The following is a 17186-nucleotide window of genomic DNA, read 5'->3' on the forward strand; positions in this document are numbered from 1 at the left end:
GTCTCTGATCTCCAGTGTGTCGGTACAGGGAGTGTGGGGTGTGTCTCTGATCTCCAGGTGTGTCGGTACAGGGAGTGTGGGGTGTGTCTCTGATCTCCGTTGTGTCGGTACGGGGAGTGTGGGGTGTGTCTCGGATCTCCAGTGTGTCAGTACAGGGAGTGTGGGGTGTGTCTCGGATCTCCAGTGTGTCAGTACAGGGAGTGTGGGGTGTGTATCTGATCTCCAGTGTGTCAGTACAGGGAGTGTGGGGTGTGTCTCGGATCTCCAGTGTGTCAGTACAGGGAGTGTGGGGTGTGTCTCTGATCTCCAGGTGTGTCGGTACAGGGAGTGTGGGGTGTGTCTCTGATCTCCAGGTGTGTCGGTACAGGGAGTGTGGGGTGTGTCTCGGATCTCCAGTGTGTCAGTACAGGGAGTGTGGGGTGTGTCTCTGATCTCCAGGTGTGTCGGTACAGGGAGTGTGGGGTGTGTCTCGGATCTCCAGTGTGTCAGTACAGGGAGTGTGGGGTGTGTATCTGATCTCCAGGTGTGTCGGTACAGGGAGTGTGGGGTGTGTCTCTGATCTCCGTTGTGTCAGTACAGGGAGTGTGGGGTGTGTCTCTGATCTCCAGGTGTGTCGGTACAGGGAGTGTGGGGTGTGTCTCTGATCTCCGTTGTGTCGGTACGGGGAGTGTGGGGTGTGTCTCGGATCTCCAGTGTGTCAGTACAGGGAGTGTGGGGTGTGTCTCGGATCTCCAGTGTGTCAGTACAGGGAGTGTGGGGTGTGTCTCTGATCTCCAGTGTGTCGGTACAGGGAGTGTGGGGTGTGTCTCGGATCTCCAGTGTGTCAGTACAGGGAGTGTGGGGTGTGTCTCTGATCTCCAGTGTGTCGGTACGGGGAGTGTGGGGTGTGTATCTGATCTCCAGGTGTGTCAGTACAGGGAGTGTGGGGTGTGTCTCTGATCTCCGGTGTGTCAGTACAGGGAGCGTGGGGTGTGTCTCTGATCTCCAGGTGTGTCAGTACAGGGAGTGTGGGGTGTGTCTCTGATCTCCAGGTGTGTCAGTACAGGGAGTGTGGGGTGTGTATCTGATCTCCAGGTGTGTCGGTACGGGGAGTGTGGGGTGTGTCTCTGATCTCCAGGTGTGTCAGTACAGGGAGTGTGGGGTGTGTATCTGATCTCCAGGTGTGTCGGTACAGGGAGTGTGGGGTGTGTATCTGATCTCCAGGTGTGTCGGTACGGGGAGTGTGGGGTGTGTCTCTGATCTCCAGGTCAGTACAGGGAGTGTGGGGTGTGTCTCTGATCTCCACTGTGTCGGTACAGGGAGTGTGGGGTCTGTCTCTGATCTCCAGGTGTGTCAGTACAGGGAGTGTGGGGTGTGTCTCTGATCTCCAGTGTGTCAGTACAGGGAGTGTGGGGTGTGTCTCTGATCTCCAGTGTGTCGGTACCGGGAGTGTGGGATGTGTATCTGATCTCCACTGTGTCGGTACAGGGAGTGTGGGGTGTGTCTCTGATCTCCGGTGTGTCAGTACAGGGAGTGTGGGGTGTGTCTCTGATCTCCAGGTGTGTCAGTACAGGGAGTGTGGGGTGTGTCTCTGATCTCCACTGTGTCGGTACAGGGAGTGTGGGGTGTGTCTCTGATCTCCGGTGTGTCGGTACGGGGAGTGTGGGGTGTGTCTCTGATCTCCGGTGTGTCAGTACAGGGAGTACTGGAGCATCACTCACTGATCTCCAGCTGCCTCTGGATACGGTCCTTGCAGCGGTCACGGTACTTGGACTGCGTGGTGTTGTACTCGGTCATGACCTCCACAAACTTGCGTGACAGCGTGGAGTGCTGGAGAGGACAAGGAAAGCAGAGCTCAGGTTGTGGATGTTTCAGGTGAGAGAGTTGATACCAGGAGGGGCACTAAGGCCCTAGTTCTGACTCTCTGCTTCCCCCACCACCACTGCCCGCAGACGTGCTGTCTGGATTAGCCCTACCTCATGGCTGTATGAACGTATGTGTAGGGCCCTGTCCAGTTTGGGACCTTGGATTGGCTGAGCAGCTCTTGAAAAAAACGAATACATGGTGTTATATATCCCCACCATGTACTTCTCACTGTTGCACTAGTGTTAGTGTTTTTATTCTTACCTACTCTTTTTACTGGTCTTGAGAATTCTTTCACTTTGTGCTTCTCTGAGCTGTTTTTCACAAGCAAGGTGTAATTTCTCTGCGGTTCTGCATTGTTTGAAGAGACGGGCAATCTGTGTCCTGAGTTCCTGTTATGTTTATTACTAAGCTTGGGTGGTGTGGTGGCTCTGTGACTCAGGATCTGCCCTTGTGTGCTGAAAGGTTGCCAGTTAGGACTCCTAATCCGTTGGGCCCCTGAGCAAGGCCCTTAACCCCAGCAGCTCCAGGGGTGCTGTATAAATGGCTGACCCTGTGCTCTGACCCCCAGCTTCTCTCCCTGTCTGTGTGTCTCATGGAGAGCAAGCTGGGGTCTGGGAAAAGACACATTCCTAATACAAGAAATTGTATATGACCAATACAGTGATCTTATCTTATTATTTAAAGACCCAGACTAAAATTTCTGATCTTATTACTAATCTGGCATATAACATTTGAGGTATTAAAATTACAATTATCACTGATTTTGTATTGCTCTCTCTCACAGAGAACTGAGAAAGAACCTGGTGAGGGTTAACCTCCGGGGATGATGTGTGCTTTGGTTTCCACTCTGCACAGGAACAAACTAGAGTGCTGGGTGACTAGTTCACTGCTCTGGCAGGTTCACTGCTGATAAGAACACTTGATTACGTAAAAAACAACCCAGAATATATTGATAAATTTCACCTGGACACAAGAAAGGGGTGAAATACTGTATTTTTAACCTTTTTTAAAGGGTTACTATCTGGCTTTTACCCCCCATCCAAATCTTGCTGCCTTTACCACAGGAAATGGAAAGCCTTATCAACAGGAAGTGGAGAATTCTATCAACAGGAAGTTGAAGGCATCAGCAGGAAATGGAGAATCATATCAACAGGAAGTTGAGCCCATCAGCAGGACGTGGAGAGCTCTTACCTGTGTCTTACGAATTCGCAAGTCAGCAGATGATCTGTTGAGCCCTTCTTCCTGCTCTATGCTTTGCTCGATCGCTGTCAAGGAGAAAAGTGGGAAAGGTTACAAAAATGTAAAAACCAGTCTGAAAGGGAAAACAAAACCCAACAAATTGTTGTTAACCGCAACTTTCAGATTGGCAGCGCAACATACAATGATTGTGAGACAAATCCAGCTCATCAGTGAGGCTCTCCCTGCCCCCTGCCCAAGTACCCCACTACCCAGCAGCAGCATCTCAGCCTGGTCCAGGTTCTGTACTGTAACTAACGCTCCAGGTTCTGTGTCAGCAGTGCGGGGAATGACAGGCTGGAGACAAATTTACTGGCTCTCTGACAGGTTTATGACTGTTTCATCAGTGCAGGCATCCGCTGGGTACAGAGGAGGGATTCATGTTGTTTTAGTTGATGGCTTTAAGTTAGTGATAACTGTTCTTTTAGTTGATCAATGTTATTTTAATTCACATTAATACAAATATTACGTTAGTAGTACATTATGCTCCTGGGGAATTTGGCCATTTGTCACAGTTCTGTGCACTGAACCCTCACAAGTGTTGAGACCCTGTTGTATTATGTTTCCACTTGCTAATGTGTCTCAGTCACACAGCCCCCAGGTCTTCTTTGTACTTTTCAATGTCTTTTGAAAGGCAATTCTATGGACACCGGAGTCAATAGTACCTTTTAATTTGGATCTAACTTTGTTGGCCGTCTTTTTGATGTCGGCCGTCAGATCTTCCAATTCTTGCTTGGTTTCTGTAAGGAGAGAGAGAGAGAGAGAGAGAGAGAGAGAGAGAGAGAGAGAGAGAGGGGTTCATACAGACACACTGACTGACTGGACACTCCAGTACATTAACACTGCACTGAGAGAGAGGGGTTAATACAGACACACTGACTGACTGGACACTCCAGTACATTAACACTGCACTGAGAGAGAGGGGTTAATACAGACACACTGACTGACTGGACACTCCAGTACATTAACACTGCACTGAGAGAGAGGGGTTCATACAGACACACTGACTGACTGGACACTCCAGTACATTAACACTGCACTGAGAGAGAGGGGTTCATACAGACACACTGACTGACTGGACACTCCAGTACATTAACACTGCACTGAGAGAGAGGGGTTAATACAGACACACTGACTGACTGGACACTCCAGAACATTAACACTGCACTGAGAGAGAGAGGGGTTAATACAGACACACTGACTGGACACTCCAGAACATTAACACTGCACTGAGAGAGAGGGGTTCATACAGACACACTGACTGACTGGACACTCCAGTACATTAACACTGCACTGAGGGAGAGGCTTCGGCAGCTTCAGCAGTGTGCAGGACCGCTGGAGCTGAGCTTTATGAGCTTTCTAAGTCTCCACACAGTGACTGACCCAGCCACTTCTGAGAAAAGTATTCCATAGCTGCAACAGCGAAATCAGAATGGCAGTGGTCTGGTCTTCTACAGCTGCCGAGCATATTCATGTACTTAGGGATGGGAGAGTGAGGCAGGAGGAAGATTTTGAGCCTCACCCTGCTTTCTCTGCCCCCACCTCTCACGTGGCACGAGGGATGAAGACACCAGCCCATGGCACACACTGCAGTAGCTGGGCGCTGCACACACACACACACACACACACACGCACGAGCATGCCGGCTCCTCCTCAGTGTGCGTGCTGCACACCTGGCGTGGAGATCCAGGGAGCTGGCGCAATGCATCAGCTGTGCTGGGGAGGTGTGGGGGGGCTCACGATGCGTGTGCTGGCCGGGCAGCGTCTCTGCGCTGCCGGACTATGATTTATGAGGACTGCAGTGTCTCTGTGTCACTGGACACCAGGCCGCCCTCTACCCCACACACACTCCCTCACTCACACTCCCCAGCGTGCCTCCTACCCACACACACCGTCACTCACACTCCCCAGTGCACCCCACACACACTCCCTCACTCACACTCCCCAGCGTGCCTCCCACCCACACACACCCTCACTCATACTCCTCAGTGCACCCCACACACACTCCCCCTCACACACACTCCCTAGTGCACCCCACACACACTCCCCCTCACACACACTCCCTAGTGCGCCTCCCGCACACACATCCCTCACTCACACTACCTAGTGCACCTCCCGCACACACACACATACACAGACTGCTTTACTCACACTCTCCAGCGCACCACACACACACTCCCCCTTACTCACACTCCCCAGCGCACCACACACACACTCCCCCTCACACACACTCCCCAGTGCGCCTCCCGCACACACACACTGCTTCTCTCACACTCCCCCTCACTCACACTCCCCAGCGCACCACACACACACTCCCCCTCACTCACACTCCCCAGTGCACCACACACACACTCCCCCTCACACACACTCCCCAGTGCGCCTCCCGCACACACACACACACATACACACACTGCTTCACTCACACTCCCCCTCACTCACACTCCCCAGCGTGCCTCCCTCACACACTCCCTCACACTCTCCAGTGTACCTTCCACCCACACACACCCTCACTCATACTCCTCAGTGCACCCCACACACACTCCCCCTCACTCACACTCCCCAGCGCACCACACACACACTCCCTCACTCACACTCCCCAGTGCACCACACACACACAGATACACATGCCTGTCCTGCTCTCTGACACTCGGTGTTGTGCTGGAGCTGTAGTGTCCCTCAGTGTCCTTTCCCCTCCGCTGCCCAAACTCAGAGTCTCGCCTGAGGTCACTTCCCATTACCTATGACTAAGCTCTCAATAAACATTTTTAAGTGCATTGAATTGTTCTTTGTAGCACACAAGAACATTTGGCCCATCTAGCCTGATTGGTTGTTTAGTAATTAATTGATCTCATCCAGCCGTTTCTTGAGAGAAGTCAGGGTATTGGGTTCAACAACATGGCTGGGCAGCTTGTTCCACACTCCCACCACCCTCTGTGTAAAGTAGAGCCTCCTGTCCTGACTGGAGGATCTCATCCAGCCGTTTCTTAAGAGAAGCCAGAGTATCAGCATCACTATTTTATAAGGGAGTGTTCGCAAAACAGTATGGCGTTGTAGCTGGTGTCTCAAAACCTGTTTTGTCAGGTTTGCTAGATCTTGGAGGTATTTGCTGTCTGTCTTTAATGAGCACTTTGCCTCCAACGGCACCTGAGACAGCCACACCGATGCACACACAGCGAGACAGGACTGACTCTGGCGTTCAGACACGTGCCGTACTCGGGGGGGGGGGGGGGGGGGGACCGCGGATGAGTTCTGAGAAAGTCACACAGTTGAAGGAAACAAAGCTCAGTGCTCCATGGTCCAGCCCAAGATCCAATCAAACTGGGTCACCGGGTGTACCGGGGCAGCCCTGGTACACTGGGTCAGGACTATTCCTGGGAATCCGACATAACCTGCTCCTCAGCTGCACCTGGCTTTACCATGGTTTCAGTGCTGTTTCTGAATGTGCTCTGCCTGCTCCTTACTCGACTGGACCACAGGGAAACAGCCCGCTCGCCCTAAGAAACTTCTCTCAAGCTTGACTACAACAGAGGGACATTGCAGTTTGTCATTAACCTGGGGGGAAACTTCACTGAAGAGAAGTCAAGGCGTTTGCAATAACATCGGCCTCTGTGGGACAACATGATATCCCCCACCACCGCGTACAGATCTGTAGCCAAGAGTGCCAGTCCAGAAAAAAAAACCAAAACAAAACACACAAGCACACTCCGGATTTTTTTTTCCACCGATGTAAAAATATATCTTCGTACGGAACTGATCAAAAGTTTAGAAACACCACAGACAAGAGGGGGCCCGTTTTGCAGTTAATAGTTAACGGATGTCAGGATGTCTCATCCAGCTGGTTCTCGCAAGAAGCCTGGGTATTGGCCGGGCATCTTGTTCCCCACTCCCTCCACCCTTTGCGTAAAGTAGTGCCCCCTGTTCTCGGTTTTAAATGCTCTTCTACATTGTTTCCACTCGTGTCCTGTGCTTGGGGGTCTCGCTGGGCATTCTAAAGAACGTCAGGTCCCCCTTGCCGTCTCCTCTCTTCAAGACAGAGAATACTGTGCTGTCTGCGCAGGGTGTTTCTAAGCTTTCGTGGGAAAATGTGAAGGAGAAAGACGCACTCGCCTTCGCAGAGAGCACACACACACAGAACCACAGTACGCCCACGCTCGTTAACCAGTTAACCGGTTAACCAGGCAAGGTCACCGGGTACCAGTTAGCGAGATCAACACTTAACTCCGGCTCCCAGGAAGACCTATTCTTCCCACGACATTCCTTTGTGATGCAAAAAAAAACCAAGGAAGAAAAAAAACAAATCCAAAACACCACATAAGACATGAACAAATGGGAACCAAAAGTAAAATGAACAACCGATAATAAAAACATGAACAGAAGCTAAAATAAAAAAAACAGGCAAGGTGACACCCCTACAGAAGCACCCGCGTCCTCCAAATCCCTCTTTTTTCTTTTCATTTCTTCAGCGGTTTTGCACCAGAGGCACTAAACGAGACAGATTCTCCTGAAGAGGTTTCCAATTCATCTATCCATTTCCTTACTGCTGTCTCCAGGACAAGGTCGTGGGGGAGCCGGAGCCTATCCCAGCAAGCAACGGGCACGAGGCAGGATACACCCTGGACGGGACACCAGTCCATCACAGGGCAGGCAGTTGTTAGCACACACTAACAACAGGGCCGGTTTTCCCAGAAGCCAATTCACCTACCAGCATGTCTCTGGACTGTGGGTTGAAACCCGCGTGTACATGGGGAGATCATGCAAACTCCACACAGACAGCACCCTTGCTCCTGAATTAAACCCAGGGGCACCAAAGCTGGGAGGCAGCAATGTCAACCACTATGCCACCATGCCATCTGTTTTATTATCTTTATTTATTCATACTTTAAAAAAACCTCCAACAACTGTATACACATTACATTATATGTTGTCCTGTCTCCTACACTGTCTCTGTCTCTCCTGTTCCTACTGTCCTGTCTCCTACACTGTCTCTCCTGTTCCTACTGTCCTGTCTTCTACACTGTCTCTGTCTCTCCTGTTCCTACTGTCCTGTCTCCTACACTTTCATTGTCTCTCTTGTTCCTACTGTCCTGTCTCCTACACTCTCTCTCCTGTTTCTACTGTCCTGTCTCCTACACTTTCACTGTCTCTCTTGTTCCTACTGTCCTGTCTCCTACACTCTCTCTCCTGTTTCTACTGTCCTGTCTCCTACACTTTCACTGTCTCTCTTGTTCCTACTGTCCTGTCTCCTACACTGTCACTGTCTCTCTTGTTCCTACTGTCCTGTCTCCTACACTATCTCTCCTGTTCCTACTGTACTGTCTCCTACACTATCTCTCCTGTTCCTACTGTCCTGTCTCCTACACTGTCACTGTCTCTCTTGTTCCTACTGTCCTGTCTCCTACATTGTCTCTCCTGTTCCTACTGTCTTGTCTCCTACACTTTCACTGTCTCTCTTGTTCCTACTGTCCTGTCTCCTACACTGTCACTGTCTCCTACTGTCCTACTGTCCTACTGTCCTGTCTCCTACACTATCTCTCCTGTTCCTACTGTACTGTCTCCTACACTATCTCTCCTGTTCCTACTGTCCTGTCTCCTACACTGTCACTGTCTCTCTTGTTCCTACTGTCCTGTCTCCTACATTGTCTCTCCTGTTCCTACTGTCCTGTCTCCTACACTTTCACTGTCTCTCCTGTTTCTACTGTCCTGTCTCCTACACTATCTCTCCTGTTCCTACTGTCCTGTCTCCTACACTGTCTCTGTCTCTCCTGTTCCTACTGTCCTGTCTCCTACACTTTCACTGTCTCTCTTGTTCCTACTGTCTTCTCTCTGTGTAGCTGTCTGCTTGGTTCTGTGTCTCTGGCACTGCCATTTGCTAAGTCCGCTTTCAGAGAAGAGAATCCTGTCAGTCTGACATGTCTCTGAACAACAGATGTCTAACTGCATGCGCTACACAGAGCAGCCACCAGGGGGTGGTGTGTGGCTGAGCATGTGGGCTGACTCACTCTCGTCGGGGTTGGGAGCTGCCAGGATGGCGCTGTGCTGTTTCTTCACCTGCTCCACATCCTCGGACAGCTTCTCTATACAGCCGCGGATCTCCTCCACCTGCACACAGGGGGAAAACACCAAAGTGACACAGACAGTGTGGGAGCAACTCTCCCCAGGCCTGGCTCATCCAGGATCGCTCCTCTTCCGGAGTGATGAATGCACAGGCTCATCCAGAACCTGACCAAACGCAGTGCACACAGAATCACAAACCTCAGCCTGAAGGATGATTGCTCAGGGAGAGCAGGATCACAGACCTGTCCATTGGTGGACTCGCGTGTCCAAACAGTGGACTCGCATTACAGGACATGCTGTCTCTTTAACAGACATGTGCTGGCGACGCAGAACAGTGGGACCATTGATATCATAGCCACCCTCCTGCTGCATGTTCTTGGCATAACACAAAGCACAAAAGAGAGGAGGCTCAAGCACAGTAGTACCCACTATAGCTTAGTCTTGCTCTTATCACAGGTCCTGAATATGCAGACATAATTGTAGATAGCTCAGTGTCCCCTGTCACCATGCTGGGATATAGTTCTTTAGGAACGTCTGCCTCACTCAAACACACACAACACACAAGCTGACATACTAACAGTTACACACAAATGGACACTTACACAAAAAACTGACACACACTTACACATAGACAAACTAACACACTCACTAACCAATTGGTAGTTAGTAGCAGATTGATCCCAGGATATTGTCTTCAAACACATAGCTGGGCAGCTTGTTGCACACCCCCACCACCCTCTGTGTAAAGTAGAGCCTCCTGTCCTGACTGGAGAATCTCATCCAGCTTTTTGTTGAAAGAAGTGAGGGTATAGGCTTCAACGCTATGACTGGGCAGCTTGTTCCACACTCCCACCACCCTCTGTGTAAATATAGTTTCCACTCATGTGGTGTGTTTCACAGTTTAGACAAAAGCACTGGCACAATGTAGCTGTGTCAATGGTGACGGGGGCTTCAGCCAGCCACAGTCAGCAGAACACAGACAGGGCGAGATGTGGAAAGAGGAACAGAGACTTCAGGCAGAACTGCTTCTCCTAATGAAGTCCCTTAACATCGTTACCGCCAACCAGAGCCATTCATTAAGCTCATTCAAATAGCCTATTAGAGAGACTGGCAGAGTCAGGTTCTCCCCTCTACAATCCATTACTGCGGCCACTGCCCGGCCACTATATTAGGGACGCCCTTCCTCTCAGCAGTGATGGGCATGATTGATTGAGTCGGATGAAGATCTAGTTAAGATTGGAGGGTGAAGTCAAAATCCCGCTATTGTCAGGTCTGTGTCAGTTGCTAATTAAAAAATACCTATAGAGCTCTGCCCCTGAGGGACTGGAGTTGGCTCTCCCCTGATACACACAGCCCGCACAGGGAGAAAAGACAGAGAATAAGAGAGACGGCTACCCAGACAGAAACATTACCCTCCAAGAGCAGATCCGAGCGTTCGGCTCTTCTTGCTGGAAAAAATTTCCAAGCTGGCAAAATTCTGCCTGGGACCGTTTATCGTGTTCGGAGTGGAAAACCCAGATCCGCAGGGATGGGTCAAAAACTATTCAAGCGACAGAAAATCTGCCTTGTTCAGTGCTGTAAAGACCAGTGACAACAGTGACCTCCTAATTCGGATCTGCGCTGGTCGATTCATCAGAGCCCATCAGTCAGGCACAGGTGAGCACTTTGTAAAATCATTTTAAGTGGGACTCATGACAAGGCAGCAGATGTTTTAGCTTGGCCTTCTGCGATACCCCTCGAAGCAGAGACACACAAAAAAATGTTTCGCTTATGGTCGCCACCTCTGCAGGCTTAGCTGTAATGGCTCTTTTTTCTTTCTCAGGTACTGTAGATTTCCAGGTCCCCAGGAAACCTGCATTACTTTCCCGGACATTCAATTGGATTATGTTTTTCAAACCCCCGCGACTGCGTTTAGTGTGACAGTAATGGCTTCTAATGCTCCTAGTCAGGTAGTTATTCTGATACCCATAAGGCCTAAACAAGCTCATTTGTGAGGACACACCCGCCCTCATTAGCATACAAAACCAACTCTCGCAGGTGATTGGCTGTAAAATAGCTTCTCTCCATATTAGAGTGGCTTAACACCGGTTAACGCTTGTACGAAGTAAACATGACTTAATTCTGGTTAATCCCACACTGAGAATAATACAGAGGACAGGAGTGTTTCCAGTGTTGCTGAGTCCTGCTCTTCTTTATTACACCCGTGCTGTGTCACGACTGCTCAAATCTCTGACCAGAGATAGCCACCAGGACACGCCCTGACGGACTACCTATTTTCCCCAGGCAGAAAAGGTGAAGGGTGGCACAGGGGTGAGCATTGTTGCCTTGCAGCACTGGGGCCCTGGGGTGCTGTCTGTGTGGAGTTTGCATGTCCTAGAACTTTGCATGGGTTTCCTCCCCCAGTCCACAGATGTGCTGGGAGGATGACTGGCTTCTGGAAGGACTGGCCCTGTGGTGAGAGTGTGTGTGTCTGTGTGTGCTCTGCAACGCACTGGCATCCCATCCAGAGTGGATCCTGCTTTGCGCCCACTGCTTGCTGGGATAGACTCCCTGAACCGCATGAAGCGATTAGATCATGGATGGAGGGCAGTGTGTGTCCCATCTGTGCGCAGGCACCGTGTCATGACACCTCGGCCCAGGAGGGCGTGTCAAGCAGGTAGTGACAATCACACTTCAGAACAGCCAGAAACAGTCACAGGTGAGAAGGCATAGGAGACGTGTTCCTTGCACAAAGAGTAGCGGGTGTCTGGAGCAAAATCCCCAGCTATGCGGTGGAAGCAGACTCTCGGGGAAACAGCTGCTTAAGGTTCTGGAGGTCTTTAGCTGATGTTATAACACCGCTGGTATTTCCACTTGCTTGTGTGGCTGCACGAGGAGAGTGTGAGCTCTGGAAAGAAGGAGCGGGGACTGTCTTCAGCATCTCTGCCACTCCAGCGAGGTCTTACCTGCTCGAAGAACTCATCCATGAAGTGATCACGGTCCACATGGACGACTTCCTCATCATCATCGCTGTCCTTAGCCTGTGACAGAGAGGGAGGAGAGGGAGAGGAGGAAGGAGAGAGGGAGGAGAGGAGGGAGAGAGAGGAGGAGGGGGAGAGAGGGAGAGGAGGAGGGAGAGAGGAGACGGGAGAGGGGAGAGAAAGAGAGATAGGTGGGGTTAATACAGGTCTTGACCCAAGAGCAGTAGAGTACTGGGACAGACACTGGGGGTTGTGGCTCACACACCGACACACAGAGGATGGCCTGCCTCTCCCAGGCTGAGAGAGGACGCTGGGCACAGACATTGACTGCCCATCCGATGGGGCTCCGGGTGCACCCTGACAGCCAGAGAGTGTTGACTTGGAGATGGTCTGTAACCACGGTTCCCAGCCTCCCAGACCCACTGTCTCAGGTCTGTAAGCTGAACCACAGCCTGGAGCTCAACAAGGAGACCACAGCCGAGACAGAGAACACAGAGTTGAGGGCAGAAACTGGGAAGCGCTTTTTCACACTCAGTCATGGGTGTTTGGAAAACCACCCTAGGGCCTGTCATGGAAGCCCGTTCACTGGTTTCACAAGGTCTTTTGAATCAACAAGCTAAAAAGCGATCAAATGTCACTGTGTGTCTGTCTCTCTCCCTCTTTGTGTGTGCCTCTGTTTCACTTAGTGTGGTGGCCTTTGAAACACCCTGAATCTCTCTGCCCGTCTCTCTGTGTATTTGTGTTATGTTTATGCTTCTGTCAGTATCTCTGTGCTTTCTGTACATCTGTTTCTCTGCCTCTGTCTGTTCTGTATGTGTGTCTCTGCCTCTGTACATGTGTATCTGCCTCTGTGTGTGTGTGTGTCTGTGGTCTGTACATGTGTCCCTGCCTCTGTGTGTGTGTCTGTGGTCTGTACATGTGTCTCTACCTCTGTGTGTGTGTCTGTGGTCTGTACATGTGTCTCTCTCCCAGCCTCACTGTGTGTCTGTGCTGTTTGTACATCTCTCTCTCTCTTTTTGCCTCCATCAGTTCTTACATCTCTTTCTCTCTCTGCCTCCATCAGTTCTTACATCTCTCTCTCTCTCTCTCTCTCTCTCTCTCTCTCTCTCTCTCTCTCTCTCTCTCTCTCTCTCTCTCTCTCTCTCTCTCTCTCCCTCCCTCCCTCCACCAGTTCTTGATCTCTCTGTGTTGGTTGCCCTGGCCAAGGTCACAGTACAGCTCACGACTTCAGCACAGCATGAGATCATATTACAGCCGCTCCAGTCTACCTCAGAGCACACACAAACACACAGAAAAGCACAGACAAGCACAATCACACATAGATGTACAAGTCGTTCTAATCTTGTGTGGGAAGTAAACATTACTTAACATTAGAGCTGCCTTTACTGTGAGGTCAGAAAACTACATAATTAGGTATATTTTGCAACACAGATACATATCTGTGAGAATACAGACAATATATATAATTTATTCAAAAATACAGTATATAAGCACACAAATACAGACACGTCACTATATAGCGTGTTACATTCTTGTACACCCTTCCTAATGTCAGACTGTCTTGTACTGATAGGGTACTTGGAAGAGTATTCCGGACAAGAATGTGACCTGATTCTCGAGAGCATAAGACGAGACGAGAGAAAGACATTCAGCCTATCCAGCCTGTTCAGTAGTTCATAGTTAATTGATCCCAGCATCTCATCCAGCTGTTTCTTGAAAGAAACCAGGGTATTGGCTTCAGCCAATCATGGCTGGGCAACTTGTTCCACTCTCCCACCACCCTTTGTGTAAAGCAGTGCCTGTTCTCGGTTGTAAATAGACCTCCCTGCAGTATCCGATTGTGCCCTCTGGTTGATGGTTCATACAGTATATGCATCTAGGCATACAGTGTCTTATCCGATACCTTTTGTCCAGTTATTAGAGAACTCCAAATAGGAGTTATGCAGTGTATGAATTCTGAACCACAAGAAGAGCAAATGTCTGATTTCTTTTTAAAGTGTGATGTCTCTGTTTGTTCGTGCTGCATGGCACAGAGATTCTTCTCTTTTCAGATAACATCTGTGTCCATGAGATTCACGAAACAGTTCTGACAAGAACTTTGTAGAGAGGATGGTAGAATGACCTTCGAGACGTACTGATTTCTTATCTTAATCTATGTGCACAGTGCAGGGCCTGACACAGACGCACTAACCTTACACCATGTGACCTGCTCCCTGTAATCCCAGCTGCTGCCTCTCTGACTAACAGATATCAGGCACTGACTCACAGCACGTCTGCAGCAATGCAGAGCTCAGATTCAAGCTACTCTCCCAGGCACCTGAAAGGACCCAAACACAGCTCAAACTCACTGTGCCACTGGGCTGCCGATCTACAGCACACTGCCAATTCACAGTTGCTGATCGCTGCTGCCAGAGAGCGCACCTGCTGGAACAGAGCGAGACGCACAGCCGGCACACGTGACACCCGGAGCAGACAATGCAAACACAAACACGGCACTGTTTGGCGTAGCGTTTTCCTGTGCATGGTGCAGGGCCTCACACAGACGCCCCTGCCAAGCATCTGCTGTCAATGCCAATACTTCTCACTGGTGGTGTGCAGATACTGCTGGACACTAAGGACCATCTCCTCCATGCAACTGACCCACGTCACCCGGACTGGCTCCTCTATGCCAAAAGCCTGGCCCCCCCCACCACTGGAGTGTGAATACTCTTGGGAAGTGACATCAGCTCAACACGCTGACCTTACACCATGTGACCTGCTGCACCTGCTCCCTGTAATCCCGGCTGCTGCCTCTCTGACAAACAGATATCAGGCACTGACTCACAGCACGTCTGCAGCAATGCAGAGCTCAGATTCAAGCTACCCTCCCAGGCACCTGAAAGGACGCAAATACAGCCCAAACCTGAATTAAACTCGCTTAAGCTCACTTTAGTGGGCGGCCAATTTGCTGCCAGGTCACTGAACACTATTGGCAGTTGTGAAGAATAATTTCAGTGGAACAGACTCACCTAACGTGCCACAAGACCTGTTACACTACTGAACACACTGCACTCATACAGACGAACATAGATCCACTGAAAACACCATTACCCAGTACTGCAAATCTCAGCTACTGTACACAGGGCTGCTTAGGACATTAATACTGAGCTCTGCACACACTGTAGCCTGACACTATACAACGGAGACCAACACTCTACTATTGAGCTCTACACACACCGCAGCCCAACTCTCTAATACCGAGCTCTACACACACCGCAGCCCAACACCCTAATACCGAGCTCTACACACACCGCAGCCCAACTCTCTAATACCGAGCTCTACACACACCGCAGCCCAACACCCTAATACTGAGCTCTACACACACCACAGCCCAACACTCTAATACTGAGCTCTACACACACCGCAGCCCAGCTCTCTAATACTGAGCTCTACACACACCGCAGCCCAACTCTCTAATACTGAGCTCTACACACACCGCAGCCCAGCTCTCTAATACTGAGCTCTACACACACCGCAGCCCAACTCTCTAATATTGAGCTCTACACACACCGCAGCCCAGCTCTCTAATACTGAGCTCTACACACACCGCAGCCCAGCTCTCTAATACTGAGCTCTACACACACCGCAGCCCAACTCTCTAATACTGAGCTCTACACACACCACAGCCCAACTCTCTAATACTGAGCTCTACACACACCGCAGCCCAGCTCTCCAATACTGAGCTCTACACACACCGCAGTCCAGCTCTCTAATACTGAGCTCTACACACACCGCAGCCCAGCTCTCTAATACTGAGCTCTACACACCGCAGCCCAACACTCTAATACTGAGCTCTACAACACACCACAGCCCAACTCTCTAATACTGAGCTCTACACACACCGCAGCCCAACACTCTAATACTGAGCTCTACACACACCGCAGCCCAGCTCTCTAATACTGAGCTCTACACACACCGCAGCCCAGCTCTCTAATACTGAGCTCTACACACACCGCAGCCCAGCTCTCCAATACTGAGCTCTACACACACCGCAGTCCAGCTCTCTAATACTAAGGTCTATACACACCACAGCCCAACACTCTTATACTGAGCTCTACACACACCGCAGCCCAACTCTCTAATACTGAGCTCTACACACACCGCAGCCCAACTCTCTAATACTGAGCTCTACACACACCACAGCCCAACACTCTAATACTGAGCTCTACACACACCACAGCCCAACTCTCTAATACTGAGCTCTACACACACCGCAGCCCAACACCCTAATACTGAGCTCTACACACACCGCAGCCCAACACCCTAATACTGAGCTCTACACACACCGCAGCCCAACACTCTAATACTGAGCTCTACACACACCGCAGCCCAGCTCTCTAATACTGAGCTCTACACACACCGCAGCCCAGCTCTCTAATACTGAGCTCTACACACACCGCAGCCCAGCTCTCCAATACTGAGCTCTACACACACCGCAGCCCAACTCTCTAATACTGAGCTCTACACACACCACAGCCCAACACTCTAATACTGAGCTCTACACACACCACAGCCCAACTCTCTAATACTGAGCTCTACACACACCGCAGCCCAACACCCTAATACTGAGCTCTACACACACCGCAGCCCAACACCCTAATACTGAGCTCTACACACACCACAGTCCAGCACTCTAATACTGAGCTCTACACACACCGCAGTCCAGCACTCTAATACTGAGCTCTACACACACCGCAGCCCAACTCTCTAATACTGAGCTCTACACACACCGCAGCCCAACTCTCTAATACTGAGCTCTACACACACCGCAGCCCAACACTCTAATACTGAGCTCTACACACACCGCAGCCCAACTCTCTAATACTGAGCTCTACACACACCGCAGTCCAGCACTCTAATACTAAGGTCTACACACACCGCAGTCCAGCACTCTAATACTGAGCTCTACACACACCGCAGCCCAACTCTCTAATACTGAGCTCTACACACACCGCAGCCCAACACTCTAATACTGAGCTCTACAACACACCACAGCCCAACTCTCTAATACTGAGCTCTACACACACTGCAGCCCAACTCTCTAATACTGAG

General features: G+C 50.5%; 1 protein-coding gene across 1 annotated transcript in view; it reads right to left on the bottom strand.

Annotated features, from left to right (window-relative positions):
• stx1b (syntaxin 1B) overlaps positions 1-17186 on the bottom strand; it is a 61699-nt gene that overhangs the window by 6251 nt on the left and 38262 nt on the right. Inside the window, exons 2-6 of the mRNA XM_088916957.1 lie at positions 12081-12155; positions 9081-9180; positions 3747-3821; positions 3037-3110; positions 1701-1809 (exon numbers count right to left, since the gene is read on the bottom strand). Coding sequence (XP_088773083.1) covers positions 1701-1809; positions 3037-3110; positions 3747-3821; positions 9081-9180; positions 12081-12155 — 433 coding nt within the window. The remainder of the gene's footprint in view (positions 1-1700; positions 1810-3036; positions 3111-3746; positions 3822-9080; positions 9181-12080; positions 12156-17186) is intronic.

The sequence above is a fragment of the Atractosteus spatula genome, chromosome 5 (genome assembly GCF_055471065.1).
Source record: "Atractosteus spatula isolate fAtrSpa1 chromosome 5, fAtrSpa1.hap1, whole genome shotgun sequence".
Lineage (NCBI taxonomy): Eukaryota > Metazoa > Chordata > Actinopteri > Semionotiformes > Lepisosteidae > Atractosteus > Atractosteus spatula.